This window comes from Cydia pomonella, chromosome 2 (genome assembly GCF_033807575.1).
Source record: "Cydia pomonella isolate Wapato2018A chromosome 2, ilCydPomo1, whole genome shotgun sequence".
NCBI lineage: Eukaryota > Metazoa > Arthropoda > Insecta > Lepidoptera > Tortricidae > Cydia > Cydia pomonella.
Genome location: NC_084704.1, coordinates 4,164,076 through 4,182,201, shown reverse-complemented (window position 1 = coordinate 4,182,201; position 18,126 = coordinate 4,164,076). Strand labels below are relative to the sequence as shown.

Below are 18,126 nucleotides of genomic sequence, written 5' to 3'. Positions count from 1 at the left end.
TTATATTTTTTATTATATATTTTTTTTTTAGTTTAAGATAAAATTTATCTTGTGATAAATCCCAGTCATTTAATTCAAGGCAAGTTACCTGATTATAAATAGTGCCAATTTATGATCGAATTTATAATTTAATAGTTTAAGATAATTGACTAAAGTTTAACGTTTTTTTTATTCTTTGGAAATTTGTACAACTTCGTATAACTCCACTTATACTTTGTTGATTTATTTGTTACCAATATTGTTTTAGTAAATTTTGTATTGCACTTGGTTGTTTTCATTATATAACCTTTAATAACCTTTAACTTTTTTATAATTTTAATGGGCTCACAAGACCATGATGTAATTCAAAGAAAGAAAGTATAAATAATGAAAAAAAAAACCATCACATAAAATTACCATTTTTTTATTAATCACTTAAACTATGCAATTCTAAATAAGTTACTCCATTTATCAAAATAGCCTTAGTACTGACTGTACTGTACATCATATCCACTATGGATTATCACAGTCCTTTAACCTTTTCGACGTATCAAACACAACAGCTGTCACTCGGACGTCACGTCACCGAAGCGAAGTGTCAAAACTGAAACTGAACTTTATGCAGATGTACGTAGGTCTATGTTGCTCTGTGGTCTGTGACGGATTAAACCGTCTTCGGCGTTGGATCTACGGTGCGGATATATCAGTGATTGGCATCAAAAAGGTTTATTATTTGTGTGTTGATTTTTATTGTCAATGTAACAATACTGGCCATGTTTATCCAAGTTTTATTTGGAGCTATCTGTAGGGTCTTGACTTGAATACCCCTGCAAATCCACAGTCACTTTAATAGTCAAATAGCGAATCTCGAGGAAGAATCAAAACTAGTCGAATTCTTCAAATAAAGACGCAAAAGACTCGAGTTTCGAACCTATTTGTCAGTGAAGTGTAGAGTTGTGATTAGACCCACTCTTCCTCAGCCAAGTCAGCCAGTCCAAGCCATCGGGTTCGAAGGTGCGCCGCTGTCCTTGGAGTACATGATGACGTTCCTGATGACGTAGCACTGCAGGTTGTCATAGCCGATCTTGTAATGGACGTCCTCCCCGCATCTCACCCGCTAGCGGCACGATCGTGATGCCTAGTACTTGTAGTGAACAGTTAGGGTGGACGATGGTACGAGTACACTACTCCTCAGCCATACCCAGCAACCTGTCCAAGCCGACGGGCTCGAAGGTGCGGCCGCTGTCCTTAGAGTACATGATGACGTTCCTGATGACGTAACACTGCATGTTGTCGTTGCCGATCTTGTACAGCGGACGGCCTTCCCGCGTCTTCCCCGCTAGCGGCACGAACGTGATGCCTGTAACAAAGTTAGTTAGTTAGTTTAACAGTCCAGACGCGGTTTATTTATTTAGTATAAATTTTATTTTGACACTTGGAGAGACTTTTCACCTCCAAATTTTATTAGTTTTAGTACTCTGACATTGGGGACCTTTTACATCTCCAGATTTAATGTGTTTTTAACCATAGAGACTATACATCTCTATTGTATTGTAGTAATTATTTATTTTAAGATTATTATAATGTAATGTTTACCCAGGTATTGGCTGTTGTATTTATAAATGTTGTTATATATTTTTCATGTCACTATATGATGTTACTATAAATGTTGTATTGACTTGTAAAAGAGCCATTGAGGCCTACTTGCAAAATAAATTTTTGAATTTTGAATTTTGAAAGGAAATATATAAGTAGAGTTATAGGAAAATAAATTGCTTAACCTTTTGACCGACAAAGACGTCATTTGGCGCGCGTGGCTACAGCCCAATATCAACTTTCGTGCATTCGGACAAGGTTCAAGATGACGCGCCTCACACGATAGGCTACGCGTGGTGGCCGATTTCGTATTTTGTTCCACTTTGTAACCAAAAGCCCCTAAGAACAGAAAACCCGCCTAGCGGGTCGCTGGCAGTGAACGTGTTTATTTATTTATTTATTTAATCTTTATTGCACAAAAGAAAACCTTATAGTACAAAAGGCGGACTTAATGCCATGAGGCATTCTCTACCAGTCAACCTTTAGGCAAAGCAGAGAGATTGTGGGCGGTGCTACTTTAACAACAACAACCAAATATAATACAATAACATACCATACATACATAATACATACATACATAAATATACATACTTATATTTCTTATAATATATACATAAATAACGACAAAACATATAGAGCTTACCCATACATTATTGTTTTTTCATTCTGCTAGCAAAGAAAGCACGTAAGGATTTTTTAAATGCAAACTTATTTTGAGCATTTTTGATGCCGTAGGGAAGTCCGTTCCAAAGACGGGCCGCCTGCACGGAAAACGAATTCGACATGAACCCAGTGCGGTGAAGAGGGATAGATAGAGACATATTGCCGGAAGAGCGAAGTTGACGGTCCCGGGTAACGCCGTAGTATTGAAATAGAGACTTAAGGTATTCAGGAGAATGAGGATAATTTAACACAGAAAAAAGAGTACACAACATGCGAACATTGCGTCGTTGACGAATGGGGAGCCAGCCGAGCTGGGAACGAAAAGATGAGACATGATCATATTTACGAAGGCAAAAAATGAAGCGAATGCAGTTATTGAGTAGCCGATCCAATTTGTCGAGAAGTTCTTCATTTAAGTCCGGATAACACACATCACCATAATCAATAATGGGCAGGATAAGGGAATTAATTAATAAAACTTTGGTTTTGATAGGCAGGAAGTGCTTAAATTTATTAAGAGCGTGAAGGGAACCCATGACCTTTCGACTGATCTCGGTAACCTGCGCTCTCCAACTCAGAGTACTATCTAAGAGAACACCCAGATCTTTAACACTTTGACTGAACCTTATTGGAGTGCCGTCAAAACTTACTGGTGTTATCGCGTCCAAGTCTATTCTTGCAAGCTGTCTGGAACTACCGATAACAATGGCCTGGCACTTGGAAGGATTTACAAAAAGGCCGAACTTGTTTGACCACTGCTGGATATGTAAAAGGTCCAGGTTAAGTTTCTCAATGCAAGTCTGAAGGTCAGTCACGGGGCACTGGTCATAGAGTTGCAGGTCATCAGCATACAGATGGTAGGTACAGCAAAGGTTAGGTGTAATAAAGTTAATAAAGGCGGAAAATAGAAGTGGGGATAAAATTCCTCCTTGAGGCACGCCAGTAACCAGGTCACACCAGTCAGACAAGGACCGGTCAACTCGGACTGCCTGCTGGCGGCCCCTCAGGTAGGCTGCGAACCAGTTAAGGGCTGTTTCCGAAACGTTCATGAGTTTGAGCAGAGCAAGGAGAATGTCATGGTCAACGGTGTTGAACGCGTTAGAGAAATCAATTAGAACAAGAACCGTGACCAATTGACTCTCCATGCCCCGCCTAATGTCTTCTGTCACTTTAAGAAGCGCAGTACTGGTGCTATGACTTGGTCGGAAACCTGACTGCACGGGGCTTAAAAGGTTATGCGAATGGACAAATAGCGAAAGTTGCTTATGAACAACCGCTTCGGCGATTTTCGAGAGAAAGGGGAGAATGGAGATGGGTCTAAAATTATTAAGAGAGGTGGGATTACTAATTTTAGGTAGCGGAATCACAAACGCTTTACGCCAAAGAGAAGGGAATTCGCCAGTGACCAGTGAGGAGTTTATGATGTCAGCCATCACAGGAAGTACACAATCAAGGACTGATACAATCATGTAACGGCTGACATTATCACAACCCACGGCCTTTGACTTGATGGCTTTAATAATGGCCTTTATATTAACTACAGAAATAGGACAAAATGAGAATGAATCTGTGACAGGAGAGGGCATAGATAAGATAGTAGAAAGAGTACTGGTCTTAATAGCAGTGTCAACACGAGAAGCGGAAGAAAAATGTATATTAAGATCATTAAGAGTGAAGGAACTGCCATCAAAACCATTGGAAGGTTTACCTAAGCCAAGAGACTTAAGAAATTTCCAGACATCAGCCATAGAAGAAGAGGAAACATTACTGTGAATAAACCGTCGCTTTGCTGTACGTACCATCTGGTTGCAACGGTTACGAGCTGCCTTAAAGAGTACCCAGTTGGTGTCGGTGCGGTCACGTTTATAGAGACCGAAAGCTTTGTTCCTCCTCCGCATTGCTATACGGACGCCTTCAGTGATCCAGGGAGCCGGTGGACGCCTAACTCTGACTGTGTGAACGGGTGCGTGTTTGTCAAAGAGCTTCAGGATCGCATCATTAAACAACGAAACCTTAGTGTCCGTTGATGAGGTTGCGTTTGCGTTGATGGTCCGTGTTAACGAAAGTGGAGGTCTTTTGATCAATATTCACTAAGCAGACTAAGAACCAGTTCTGGAGAAGGATGCCTACACGTAACGACGCTAAGCGCGAAGAATTTCGTGCATTGACTCGCCTGTTGCTATCTCTATCGCACGCGCATATTATTATATTGCTGCCCTTCATGATGCCGGCGGACAATGACGCTGTGCGAGCGGGTAAATTCTTCAAATTAAAATGCAAAAAAGGAACATTTTCTTTAAGGGGCTCCCTAACACCAATGGCCTTCGATCTGAATCCTTTAGTTTTCTGATGTACTTTGTAGCTTGTCATATTAACAGCAACGGAAATAGATATTTGGCATCAAAGTTGAACAATTTTCGGCCAAAAAACTGGTTTTCTGGTCATAACTTTTGTGTAGTTTAAAATTAAAACCTCTGACCAGTTTTTAAAGACGTCAAAGGCGGACCCAAATGTATAGATTCCGTACATGTAAAATCCTTCACAGCAATCGAGTAACGAAAAAAGTGTTTTTTTAGACAATGTTTAAAAAAATTATAAAAAATAAGTGTTCAATTCTTTCAAAATCCGGCAGACCAGAATGGAGATAAAAGATTGAAGAACCGATAGCCGTCTGTCTTTTAATTCTATCTATAGTGCAAGTAACGACTCAAAACTTGTCAAAAATCTATGAAAACCGAGGGGAGCCCCTTAGAAGTACCCGAGTTATAGAGGCTATGGGCAGGGGGCGTACCGCCCGCGCCAAAGCAGGATTAGGATACATAAACAGATTGTATAATTACACCAAACCGCTAAGCAAGTGCCGGCGTAAGTCAAAGATACGTAGATACAAAATTTTGTCGTGTATTCACCTCTCTCTATACACCTCGACTCTAATAACTACGAAAAACTCTTCTAAACGTGGTAGAAGCTAGTACATTCTTCACAAAGCGAGAGGGAGGGGGTGGTTTTACGGAGCCTCTGAGCGACCCATGGCAGCCTATCATGGCTACGTAGAATCAGTACTAAGATATGGCCTGATCGTGTGGGGAAATGGGATCGATATTGAAAAGGCTTTCATATGTCAAAAAAAGTGCATTCGCGCTATATAAAAAATTCCCAACAATATTAAAGCTAGAAACTCGAAACACAGTGTTTAAAATAAATTAGAAAAATTATTAAGGCCGCCTGTTGTTTACCTCTATCTTCATGTTTTTTATGTGTTTCCATGTACATTATTTTCAGAGGTTGTGCAATAAAGAGTATTTGTATTGTATTGTATTAATTGATAAATGTTATTATTCGGTTAAGGATTTTCTTAACGAAGATAGTTTATAACATGTTTGTTTTGTAATATTATTAATTGTCATTTTTAAATGAGAAGACTTGTTTTGTTTACTTAGTTTTAAGTTAATGTTGTGTGCCCTTACAGGGTGTCATGATCTGACTTGTATTTTATTGTATAACAATAACATCTTGATTTACTATGTACATGACTACAACAAATAAATGATACGAGTATGTGGAGTATGGCCGTTAACTTCTTGTAAGCCCATATTTCTTAAATTGAATATTCTTCCATTACCCTGCTCATATATATTTGAAGTGTGTAAGTTATGCCCCTATAAGTCGAGGATAGATAACATTATTGTTGTAACCTTACCTCTCTCTATACATCTCGACTCTAATAACTCCGAGAAGCTCTTCTGCTGCGTAGTGGATGCTAAAACGTCTGCGATTTTGCTGGTTTCCTTCTCCGCCGTGAACGTGAAGCGAGGGGGAGGGGGAGGCTCCACGGAGTCGATGTCCGCGCTGCGGTTCATCATGTCGAGGGCCTTGCGGAACGCGTCGCGGACGCCTGGCTCTTTCAGGACTTCTTCGGGGAAGATTTTCTGTGGAATATTGAAATAGTTATTTACGATACAAATGAAATGAATGTGAAATGCAATAAATAAATACAATAAAAGTTCGGAAAGTAGGAAATTCGCGAAGAGTGGTGATAAATTAAAACACGACTGAAGGGAGTGTTTTAAATCGTCACGAATTGCGAATTACCTATTCGAATGTTTATTGTTCCAGGTTTTACAGTACATGGCCCTTTAATTTCTCGACATAGGCACGGAAAGCGCTTATTCCGCATTAGTGCGGGAAAGTAGCACCATATGTACTGTAAAAAGGCTAAAAACGGATGCATGCAGGACACCTACACGGGATTTTGATTTCAAACCTGGAATTCGATTTTAGGACAGCTCATTATCTGTCAGTTCGAACCAATTCGCATGCAGCGTCTGTGTTGTGTTTTATGCGTTTCGTTGTAGAGTCTGTGCGGAAAGAGAAGAGTCGTGTAATGTATGGGGCTCAATACATTCCACGACACTTCTCTTTCCGTACTGACTCTATTGTCATGTAGATGAAAAGTTTTTATTATTTTATTTATGCACGAGGGAACCAGTTAGAATTTGGAAATCGCCAGAATCAGTAAACAATTGAATAAGTTTTCTACTAGCTGCCACGGCTATTACGTAAAATACCAATCAGAATGTTCTTGTTTACGGAAAAATTTACAGTTAGATATAAATTTTCAAAGTTATCGGTTCGGTAATTATCATTAAAACGAACGAGAATAGTACAGATTTAGGTGCTTATAAAAAAGATAGGTCACTGGATAAGACACGACACTTTCTTTAAAACTATTTGAGAAGGCAAGATCGAAGCTAGAAGAGGAAAACCACGAGCAAGCTACACGCAGCAACTAAAAGGAGAAGCAAATTCGTGTCTTATAGGGACCTAAAGAACTTGGCCAAGGACCGTGAAAACTGGCGTCTTCTCCACCGACAAGAGCCATGCACTTAAATGATGATGATGAAAAAAAACTGTACCCACCTTGAACTGCGTATAGCTGTGCAGCACCTGCGCGTGCTTGGGGCCGGTGTTGAGCCAGGCGGCCAGCGCGCCCAGCCAGCGCGGCAGCAGCGCGCGCGCCGCCACCGCGCCCAGCGCGCCCGCGCCCAGCAGCTCCAGCCAGTCCACGCACCACAGCCACGCCGCTGCACCACACACTACATTGTTAACCGACGAATTGTGCCTCACCCATGTTAAACACTCTTTAATACGTACGAGGAAAGTAAAATACATATGTATTTAAAAAACATGACTAAGTATAAACTTTTATATTATTTCTTGAGGGACCTTTTAATTAAAATTTAGGGTAAAGTATCGTTATTTATGGAATGGGAATGAAATTGTATATTAAATCCATTTCAAACCAAATTGTACTTAAAAGTCCCCAGCACGCTCGGTCGAATTTCACCTTCCCTTACAAACGAAGTTTCGTTCTCATTTTAAAACTACGTGTTGGATTGTAATGAAACTTTGCACATATAATGACATGAGGTATAGATAAATTAATTTATATTGATTCACCTTATAAAATAAACGAAAGAGCAAAAAAAAGTACGGTAAGGTAAGGTTTTGACTAATTAGTTATATAACGTGACAATGATTAACATACAGATAAGCAAATAGTGCATTCTGGTGCAGTCCCTGTAGCCCCTGCAGGTACGAGTAAGTCAAAATTACCGAATGAGAGGTGTAAATATACTTTTCCTACTCCTCTACTGTTATCTGTCATTTATGCATTCATTAACACGAATATAAGAACATACTAAAAGATTTCAAGAAAAGTCTATATTGTCTATTCCTCATAAAAGCTCTTGTGCTTTTATAAGCTATAACGTTACTGCGATTAATGGCTACCAACCTAACAAAACCAAAACGAATACAGTTTTAAACTAAGTGCATTGCTGCCAACGTACAAAATATTCATTTGGTTGCATAGTAAAAATAATTACTTCATAAGTCAGAAACACGCATGTGACACCCGTATTATAGCAACACCCATAGACTACGAAGACCGCTTAGCGTTACTTGTTAGTCTCCGTAGGCTACGGTGGCCAAAATTGAGAAAAAACTGTCCAAAAAATTAATTTAGCAAGTAGCAAGTACCAGGGCCTCATGAGTTACGAGGAGGTGTCGCCGACCGGCCGGCCGCGGCCCGGGGCGGGCCGGGCGCGTAACAAGGTATGCTCGCGCGTCTTGGCTATATACTTTTGCTGTAATTTGTTTACCTAAATTAAGATTTATTTTTGTTGACTCGTAGGAAAAATATTGTATGCAACGTTGTATAAGTAGGTTAAAAAATTCTCGTGGCGTATTCCTTTACAATGTTCGCCTACGCCTTCGGCTCCGGCTCACATTGTAACTCACGCCACTCGCCTTTTTTGACCCTTCTTATACAACTGTTGCATAAAATACTATTACGGGTTAGAAGTTAGAACTGATTGTGAAGGTAATATTTTGTTCCGTAAAGTACCTAACGTTAGTAATATTATTAATTTTAAAATTCTAATGGTTTAAAAATACATAAAAATGTAAAGAAAATATACTACGTTACACTAGGCTGCGAGCAGCAGCGCTAGGCGAGATAGCGGTTTGCACTGCACATGCCAAAAAGCAGGCACTCTTACTGTTTGCCTGTCTGTCTGATTGTCTCTATGTCTGTGTCTCTTTCAAGTAATATTTTAATAGGTACACGGGTACACTGCTGTAACTAAAGTACACATTCTTACTGTTCTCCTGCCCGACGAGATGCACGGGCGCGTGCTGCAGACAGTGCTCCAGCTTGGGCACGATGTGCTGGTGCAGCATGGCGGTGAGCGCCGCGCCACGCCGCCAGCGCGGGTACACTGCTGTAACTAAAGTACACATTCTTACTGTTCTCCTGCCCGACGAGATGCACGGGCGCGTGCTGCAGACAGTGCTCCAGCTTGGGCACGATGTGCTGGTGCAGCATGGCGGTGAGCGCCGCGCCACGCCGCCAGCGCGGGTACACTGCTGTAACTAAAGTACACATTCTTACTGTTCTCCTGCCCGACGAGATGCACGGGCGCGTGCTGCAGACAGTGCTCCAGCTTGGGCACGATGTGCTGGTGCAGCATGGCGGTGAGCGCCGCGCCACGCCGCCAGCGCGGGTACACTGCTGTAACTAAAGTACACATTCTTACTGTTCTCCTGCCCGACGAGATGCACGGGCGCGTGCTGCAGACAGTGCTCCAGCTTGGGCACGATGTGCTGGTGCAGCATGGCGGTGAGCGCCGCGCCACGCCGCCAGCGCGGGTACACTGCTGTAACTAAAGTACACATTCTTACTGTTCTCCTGCCCGACGAGATGCACGGGCGCGTGCTGCAGACAGTGCTCCAGCTTGGGCACGATGTGCTGGTGCAGCATGGCGGTGAGCGCCGCGCCACGCCGCCAGCGCGGGTACACTGCTGTAACTAAAGTACACATTCTTACTGTTCTCCTGCCCGACGAGATGCACGGGCGCGTGCTGCAGACAGTGCTCCAGCTTGGGCACGATGTGCTGGTGCAGCATGGCGGTGAGCGCCGCGCCACGCCGCCAGCGCGGGTACACTGCTGTAACTAAAGTACACATTCTTACTGTTCTCCTGCCCGACGAGATGCACGGGCGCGTGCTGCAGACAGTGCTCCAGCTTGGGCACGATGTGCTGGTGCAGCATGGCGGTGAGCGCCGCGCCACGCCGCCAGCGCGGGTACACTGCTGTAACTAAAGTACACATTCTTACTGTTCTCCTGCCCGACGAGATGCACGGGCGCGTGCTGCAGACAGTGCTCCAGCTTGGGCACGATGTGCTGGTGCAGCATGGCGGTGAGCGCCGCGCCCCACGCGCCGCGCCACGCCGCCAGCAGCGGCCGCGCCGAGCCGTCCGCGGGGTGCCACGCCGCCAGGGCCGCCGCCAGGCGAGAGCGGATCAGCGGGTACACTGCTGTTGCTAACGCGGAGCCTGCGAAAAAACTCCTGTTACAGTTTTGACAATTTCCATGTAGATCTGAGGTCCTAACAGCTAAATAGTCACGGTAACGCCAATGGGGTGACGCTGGACGGTTTGGACGCTCTCGGCTCCGTTAGGCTCAGCGTTGCAACGAGAAATTGTGGTTGGCAAAACTTGACGTTCCTTTCCGTCACAACCATCGATAAGATAAATGACTTAAGCTAATATGGCTTAAGCTAAAGTGGCGTTGCTTGACATCGGCAGCGCGCAAACTTGACAACCCTAAATCGCCAAAAGGGATAGTGCCATACATTAGAAAGGGACAACATGATTCGTTCCTGAATCGCTGTCAAACTTCGGTCGGTTTTGTAGGAAGTGTCAGTACTACTATTATTTATTCTTTTGCATTTAATTCAGCTGGGTAGTTTGTTTTGACATAGAATAATGCCTTTTTAACAAAGCCACTAACAATTAGAAATAATGTATTCGTAAGCTGCAACCCAGTAGAGAAATATATACAAATCAGAAAAACATAGGAAGGAGAAGGTGCCACGATTCTCTGGTACGGATTTCTCGTTTTGGCAAGTGGTTGCTTTTATTAAACGTCTTTATAGAAAAAAGGGTGTTTTGACGTCGTAATTTGTAAGTATCTAATTCTTTTTGCAGTAACTATTCCAGCATATTTATCAAAAATTCCGTGAGTCGTGTGTCGAGATGGAGTACTTAGTACAAAAAAATATTTCAAATGGGTCGGCAACGCGCATGTAGCACCTGTGGGGTTGCAGGCGTCCATAGGCTAAAAAAATAATAATTACGACACACCCCCACACATAGAAGCTTAGAGCGAAATGTTTTCTGTATTTGGCGTATAGAGTGCCGTGCACGCAGCGGCGCTATTTATAAATATATATGTAGATCCGTGCTGTAAGTATATATTTACCAGCTAGAGGATGCCACGGCAGCACCCAATGATGCAGCGGCTGTGTGTCGTGCGTGGGGTCCCAGCCTCGCACAGCTTCCAGTAGCCGCGGGGCCACAACGTTCGCGGCTACAGACGCTGACAGCCAGGGCGGACAGGCTTGGGACCACTCCGTTAGGGAAGCCAGCATGGCCTCAGGGATGCGGGGGTTCCATACTCTGAAAAGAACAATGAAATTAATATTCCGGCAAAATCTACTGCTGAGGTATTCCAGCTGAACTTTTGTTGGAGACGAGTTAAAAGAAAATTTGATAAAAGATTAGTATCGCAATTCAGTCGTTCGAACACCGCCATCTAGCGTAAAATGTGGGCATTATAATACTTACGCGGCAGCTGTCTTAAGCGCAGGCGCGTAATGTTGCCAGAGCAGACTGTTATAAGCCTCTTCGCTTAGTAACTGACGCCATTTGAGGAACACTGGGACAGGTTCCGAAGGCGCCTTGAGAGGGTCCCACTGTGCCATTAGGGCACTGAATAAGGGACTGACGATGTTGCCGGCGATGGCCCCGATGCCGAACATATCATATTCGAGCGGATGTGATTCCTGCGAAATAAAATTATATTACATAAGAACAAATATCAAATGAATGTTTATTGTATAAGAATTAGATTGTTTTAGAATTAGAACTACCACTTAAAGCTCTCGAAAATAAAGGAAGAGGATTAGCTCTCTTGTGAAAATAATTTCTTAGTGCGATTTAGCTGTAGTAAAATTACTACTCTCGCTAGTGAAACTATCTTATCTTGCCAGACCTCTTCTCTTTTCTTGTTCCACGGTAAGCCTTCTTGGCTGTAAGAATGTCCCTATAATATTTATTTATTTATCTTATGATTTTCGGGGGTCCTTGCGGATATACTTCGACCCATAGGGATCTTTTGTATAGTTGCCCCCATAGGAAAAATCCTTCAGCTGCTCAAGAGCTTTTTTGACCATCTCCATGTGCCGGATGATGGAGCTCATGGGTAGCATTTTGAATTCCTTTGTTTCCAGATAGCCTACTCCAAAATCCTTCATTATTTGTCTGGCGAGGGCGTGACATTCAAACATTAGGTGTCACACATTCAGTAATAACTGTCTCTTCCTCTTCGCCACACATTCGTCAATCGGTGTTGTCGGAGTGTCCCATCCTGGCCAAAACTTCTTTGACCCCGTAATGGCCCGTAAACACCCCTGTTATAATTTGGACTTGTCTCTTGCTAAGTTTCCATAGCTTTTTGCTCCAACCGGAGTCTACTCTTTGCATAATGAGCTTAGACCCGCTTAGAGAGAGTGCTTTACACCCATCAGACTGTCCCATTCTGCTCTAGTGAAAATAGCTTTCAAGATGAATTTTAATTTAGAAGCGCTGGCTGGACGTCGTGATAGCGGACATAAAAGAGAACAATCTCACACCTGAGGATGCCGAAGACCGGGCAAAGTGGAGAAGATTGAGTAGGAAAGCGGACCCTGGTGCTAGGCCGGGGAAACACTAGGTTGAAGAAGATCAATATAATAGCACTCAGAATGTTTTACTCGCTAACTCCCTTACTCATAAAACTTATCTACCTCTGTTAACCCTGTATAAGGCATAAGGGTGTCAGAAATTATACAAAATTGAACCCTACTACTTTGAAATATGTAGAGTTCAAATTTTATCACTTTATCACTTTTTAACAGACGAAAATGTCAAGATGACGGATAGAGATTGGATTCGACGTACAGCTGCGAAATTGTATGGAGAAATTATCATTGAATTCATTGATAAATTCGCCATGCACTTTTATGGCTAATGGTACATTCATGAATGACGCTATAAAAATATGTAAGTGAATCTGTAAAAAAAAATTAACAACATACAAGATTTCTCACCTTCAGATCCGAGACGACCTCATACGCCCTCTCGAGCGAGAGGTCGGGCGCGCTCAGCTTGGCCACTCGCCCCCGGATGTCGCGCACTTTATCTATGATTTCATCCTGCTCTCTCAATTTCTCGTCGCACTCTTTAAGATCTCGCTCGAGAACCACGATCTCGTCCTCCGCCTGTTGGAGCTCGCGGGCGTTTTGAATTATATCCTGGGAACAAATTACGTTTTGTTTATTTGATACTTCTTGTCTTGGACATAAAGACGATTTTGGGTGAAGTTACTGTGGGTTGTATTTCCAACATCTGATTAGCCAGAATGTATGAAAAAGTCAAATTTTTTTCGCGATGTCGGGGTTGGTGCCATAATAAAAGTAGCTCAGTGCCCCAATGCCATGTAGCCCCTAGGTGAGAACCCTGTATGTCTATATAAAAAATAAATAAGCGCAATGTAAGTACTAGTAACCAAAGTTGTCCGAAAGGGGTCGTCCTAATACAACGCGACTACGCGATTATCGCAAGTTCGCGATTCGCGCGAATTTCGACCCCGAAGTGCACGCTCATTAGCGATAAGGCCGCTTGTTGTTTACCTCTCTCTTTATTTATTATGTGTTCTTTGAATATTTATTTTGAGGTTGGTGATCGCAGTGCATGGTAGCCGCTTAGCACTCACTTCTGTACGTACATGTCACCTACTGACCCGTATATCTGTCCCACTCTAGCTACACGTCCCCACTAACCTGCTCGCAGCACTCCACCATCACCTCCAGGTTATGCACCAGCTGTGGGGCGGAGAAGTTCGTGCACTTCCGCCGCGGCTCGTGCTCGAAGCGCGGCGCCACCGCTCGCAGCGCGTGGTAGCCGCTTAGCACTCGCTTCTCTTTACCCGTCATGTCAATTACTGGTACTCGAGACAGCTCGCTACTGCAAAAAAAAAAGACTATGTTAACAATCTATGTTGCCTCAGTACTCACAGTAGTGTTATATGCTAATTTCGAAAGTCTAATTTCGAATGATATATAATTTTAATACTACCTTTCTTAATTCTATGTATAAATGAATACAATGTAGTACACATTTAAATTGGAAGGCATATATAAATGAGCTAAATAAAAAAAAATCTAGTAGATGCTATGCTTTATCGATATTGTCAGAAACTTGCTCCGAAAAAATTGTTATCAGTGCATATTATGGAACAGTCTACCCGTTACTGACGTACGGAGTAATTTTTTGGGGAAATTCTGTTGATGTTGATAAAACATTTATATTGCAGAAAAGATGCTTAAAAACTGTTTTTAGAATGTACATGGATGAATCGCTACGTGAAGTGTTTAGAGAGAAGCGCTTTTTGACCCTTACCGGTATTTATATATTAGAATTAAGCCTATTTGTAAAAAAACACCCTGAATATTTCACAAAGCGTTCATGCAAAGAAAATATCAGATCACAATATAAGTACAATATGGTACTTCCGAGAACTAGCACCTCAATATATAAAAAAAGTATGTTCATATCTGCTATTAATGTCTTCAACCATCTGCCAAACGAAATAAAAAGCCTCGAAGGAAATACTTTTAAAAGATGCTTAAAAAACTTTTTAATAGACAAAGTTTTCTATAATTGAAAAGAATTTTATAACTATGTAAACCTAAATGTATATTAAAATATAGTTTAAGATAAAATATTAAAACCTAGTTTAAGTTAAAAATAATTGTATACCCGAGAAGGGTAAAACTGTTGATACTCATCAAAAAATGTACCTAAGTCATATTCTTGTACCTACACAGTTTGCACAATAAATATTTCTGATTTCTGATTTCTGAATACGAATTTGAATGAATACCTGCTAATAGTATGTACGGTAGGTTTCCCCTCCTGAATGACGTCATTGGAGTCTCTGTAGAAGTACCGGCCCTTGTGGGATTTCTTCCAGTGGTATGATTTCTCTGGAGCCTTCTCATCTTCCTTCTCTTTCAGACGGCGTTCTTCCTCTCTCTTCGCTTTTTGCTGAAATATCAATTGTGATTTATTGAAATAGATTTAGAGTAAATTTTGTGAGCAGGTTCGGTAGTTAGATATAATTTTTCTGTCTTTTCGTTTTTACTTCTGTGAGTTGAGACAAGAAGACATCCCATTGGTAGAAAGGGTAAGGGCATATGGTATAAGTATGTTATAAAATTTATGTCATCGTTTTTTCCCTCAATGTTTCTGTCGATTAATCCAGTAAATGTGGTATCTATAATTATGAATACAAACATCAGATACTCACAGCTGCTTTCTCGGGACCATAGGCGCCTATAGCACCTCGCCCTTTCCTCACTGTGGCTTCGACGGGCGCCGATATGCCCTGCAGGTCTTTGCCCAGACCGCGCCCGGGTTGGTAACCCATCTGAAATCAGATTACGTAATGTTGATAATCTTAAAATAAATATTATTTTAGTTTTAACCTTTTGCCCACTGAAGACGTCTACATTATCAACCCTTGTGCATTCTAAAAAGGTTCAGGATGACACTCGGCGTTATAATTTCTTATGAAATAAATAAAGTCACAGCAAAACTTGTGATGTTTTTGAAGGTGGTTAGATTGGATTGAAATTAATAGAGAGTTGTTGAAATATTATTAGGTACATACAATGCGAAACTCATACTTTATTTTCACCGCTATATCGGATTTCAATTTAAAAAAGAAATTGATTTAGTGGAGCTTTACAATATTTAACCTAAACTTCTTACTTATTTTTCTATATATTATTACATACCTGTAAGAGCAGCTTAGCTCCAATACCCTTAGTGTGTTTCTCCCAAGTACCCATACTTCCACCGAGATTAGCACTGCGCATACCCTGACCCTGTCTCCGTATGCCTGCTGTCTCCGACTCATCTGGTTGGGCCACTGTGGACTCCTCATCGGAGCTGTCAACTATGGTTGCCCTGGATGACTTTTCTGTTGGTTCTATCTCTGCAAAAAAAAGACATTACACACGCTAAAGTAAGTCTATAGGCTAAATGTCTCTCTGGAACTATACCAATGATAAGGCCACTTTCAGGCCACAATTAGGAAGGGGCTACCCTTTCATTTACCCCTTCCTAGAGCTAAGTCAAATGAACTGGTAAGCCATTCAAAGGGAAAGCCAATCTTGGGAGCTATTCGATGAACAGGTAAGCCATTTAAAGGCTTTTTTCTGGGAAGGGGTGGATGGGTCCCTGTTTATAGGTATCACCAGGAGAGTTGAGGTGAATGATTACACACACAGCTACACAGAGTACTAATCACATGAACAGTATTGAATGAACAAGTAAACACAACTGCACTATATTAAGCAAAAAAAAAACAAAACCTTGAAGAATTTTTTTTGTCCATCTTGCAGTTGGCAGTTCAACTTGCTATCAGTACGAAAATGAATACTAATTTCTAAACCTTTCTGTCATTACATGATTTTGTTGTTGTGTGTGTGACTTCAACTCCTGTGGCTATAGATATTTTATAAAATTCCTGCTGACCTATGGTATAAACAGTTTACCTTGTTTAGCCTCCTTCTTCTTCCCGGCCTGCTGCACTCCCCCCGCCACGAACCCGATGGGAGCAGCATAGTCTTTCTGCTTGCGGGTTCTCTGCCGCACATTGTCCTCATTGTCATCCTCATCACTGTCTTTAGCCCATACACCTGGAATTTTAATTACAATGTTAGTAAAATATTAACAGTTCAATAACAAATGATTTGTTAATTTTTTTTTATCAATTACCTAATTAGATTGTCTATACTAACTGTGTAACAAGCAAAACAAATGTAAATATTGATTAATAATAAATCATTATTGGTTATTCTTACACAAATTGACAGCAAGCCCCACAGTAAGCTTAAAATGGCTTGTGTTGTGGATACTCAGAGAATGATATGACATAATATATAAATACTTAAATACATCGAAAACAACCATGGTACATGACTCAGGAATAAATTTTTTTTTTAAGTTATTGGGAAACCAAACAATACAAAAGATGTACTGCAACAAAAGAACAAGGCGACAAAAAGACCTGGAGGTTCATAGTTCTAAATAAATTTAACTGAAATAAGTACTTATAGGTACAAGTATATCTAATGTATAGATTGAATGTATCAGAAAGAAAATGAACTGCTTACAACATAAATATAAAAGTACCTGGGTACTAAAACAACTTATGTTTAACTATATTTTTTTGACTAGCCAATGAACTTTGAAAGCAATCTACATCGTATAAATGTTTATTATAGTAACTCAGAACTCATCTGAAAAGGGTATGTCTGGAATAGCTCTTCACAGAAAAACTGACATGAAACTGCGATCGAGAGCGTAAGGGGAGATGCGGACAACTCAAAGTAAGTAAACTTAAGAGATTAGGACAATTAATAATACCTTTAAGCATTTTAAACAAAAACATGATGACTAAGTATAACCTACAGTTAAAAATTAAAAAATAATTGTGCTCATCACACAAATAAATGCCCTTACCGGGATTTGAACCCAGCACCATTGGCTTCATAAGCAGGGTCACTACCAACTAGGCCAGACCGGTCGTCGGAATTGATATTTATAAAAAAGATATATTTTCCAAGGGTTACTTAAATAAAAACAAACCAAATTACTAGTAGCAACCTAACTTGATAAAGATTAAATATAATTGTGAAATAAGTAATTTACTAACCGTAAATTTGCTGTTCCTTCTTGGCCCTTCCCCTCCTGTTTGGGTTAAATTCGTTGTCTAAATCATAATCAGTGATTTCGAAACGTATCACCTCGTCATCTGACATGATTAAATGCTAAATGTAAGACAGTGTTCTAGTAATAATTAGGAAAGTAGGCGCTGTTGTTGGTATCAAGTTTGGAGCTGATATTGTACCCTGCAAATCGTATTTTTAAGCTGTCGTATGCAATTTTTACAAGAACCTTCGTTAAAAAGGACTAAATTTATAACAAAATCATAGCGAAAATGTTATTTTAATAAAATATAAGTCTTCGCATCACCGTACAATCCACAAAGGCTATCATAACAAATTTCACACTGACAGTGACACTGACATCAGACGACATCACTGACATCGACAGTTGACACTGTTGGCAGTAAACGACAGCGGCAGTGTTCAATATAGTATAGCGTTTATTTCGATGGCTAAAACAGAAGAATTCGATAGTCGATAAATC

General features: G+C 41.1%; 1 protein-coding gene across 1 annotated transcript; it reads right to left on the bottom strand.

Annotated features, from left to right (window-relative positions):
- Positions 1-387: 387 nt before the first annotated feature.
- Positions 388-17,977, bottom strand: LOC133531778 (septin-interacting protein 1). Its single transcript, XM_061870178.1, has 13 exons — positions 17,630-17,977; positions 16,467-16,610; positions 15,705-15,904; positions 15,215-15,334; positions 14,789-14,952; positions 13,686-13,869; positions 12,954-13,157; positions 11,431-11,648; positions 11,066-11,262; positions 9,919-10,137; positions 7,159-7,322; positions 5,939-6,167; positions 388-1,339 (listed from the first exon to the last, which is right to left on the bottom strand). The coding sequence occupies exons 1-13, from the start codon at positions 17,733-17,735 to the stop codon at positions 1,164-1,166; spliced, it is 2,325 nt and encodes a 774-aa protein (XP_061726162.1). The 5' UTR covers positions 17,736-17,977; the 3' UTR covers positions 388-1,163.
- Positions 17,978-18,126: the final 149 nt, after the last annotated feature.

Coding starts and splice junctions, on each gene's coding strand:
- LOC133531778 (XM_061870178.1), bottom strand. CDS start 17,735: ATGTCAGATGACGAGGTGATACGTTTCGAAATCACTGATTATGATTTA. Junction 16,611..17,629: donor GAAGGAACAGCAAATTTACG/GTTAGTAAATTA, acceptor TTAAAATTCCAG/GTGTATGGGCTAAAGACAGT. Junction 15,905..16,466: donor GAAGAAGGAGGCTAAACAAG/GTAAACTGTTTA, acceptor TTTTTTTTGCAG/AGATAGAACCAACAGAAAAG.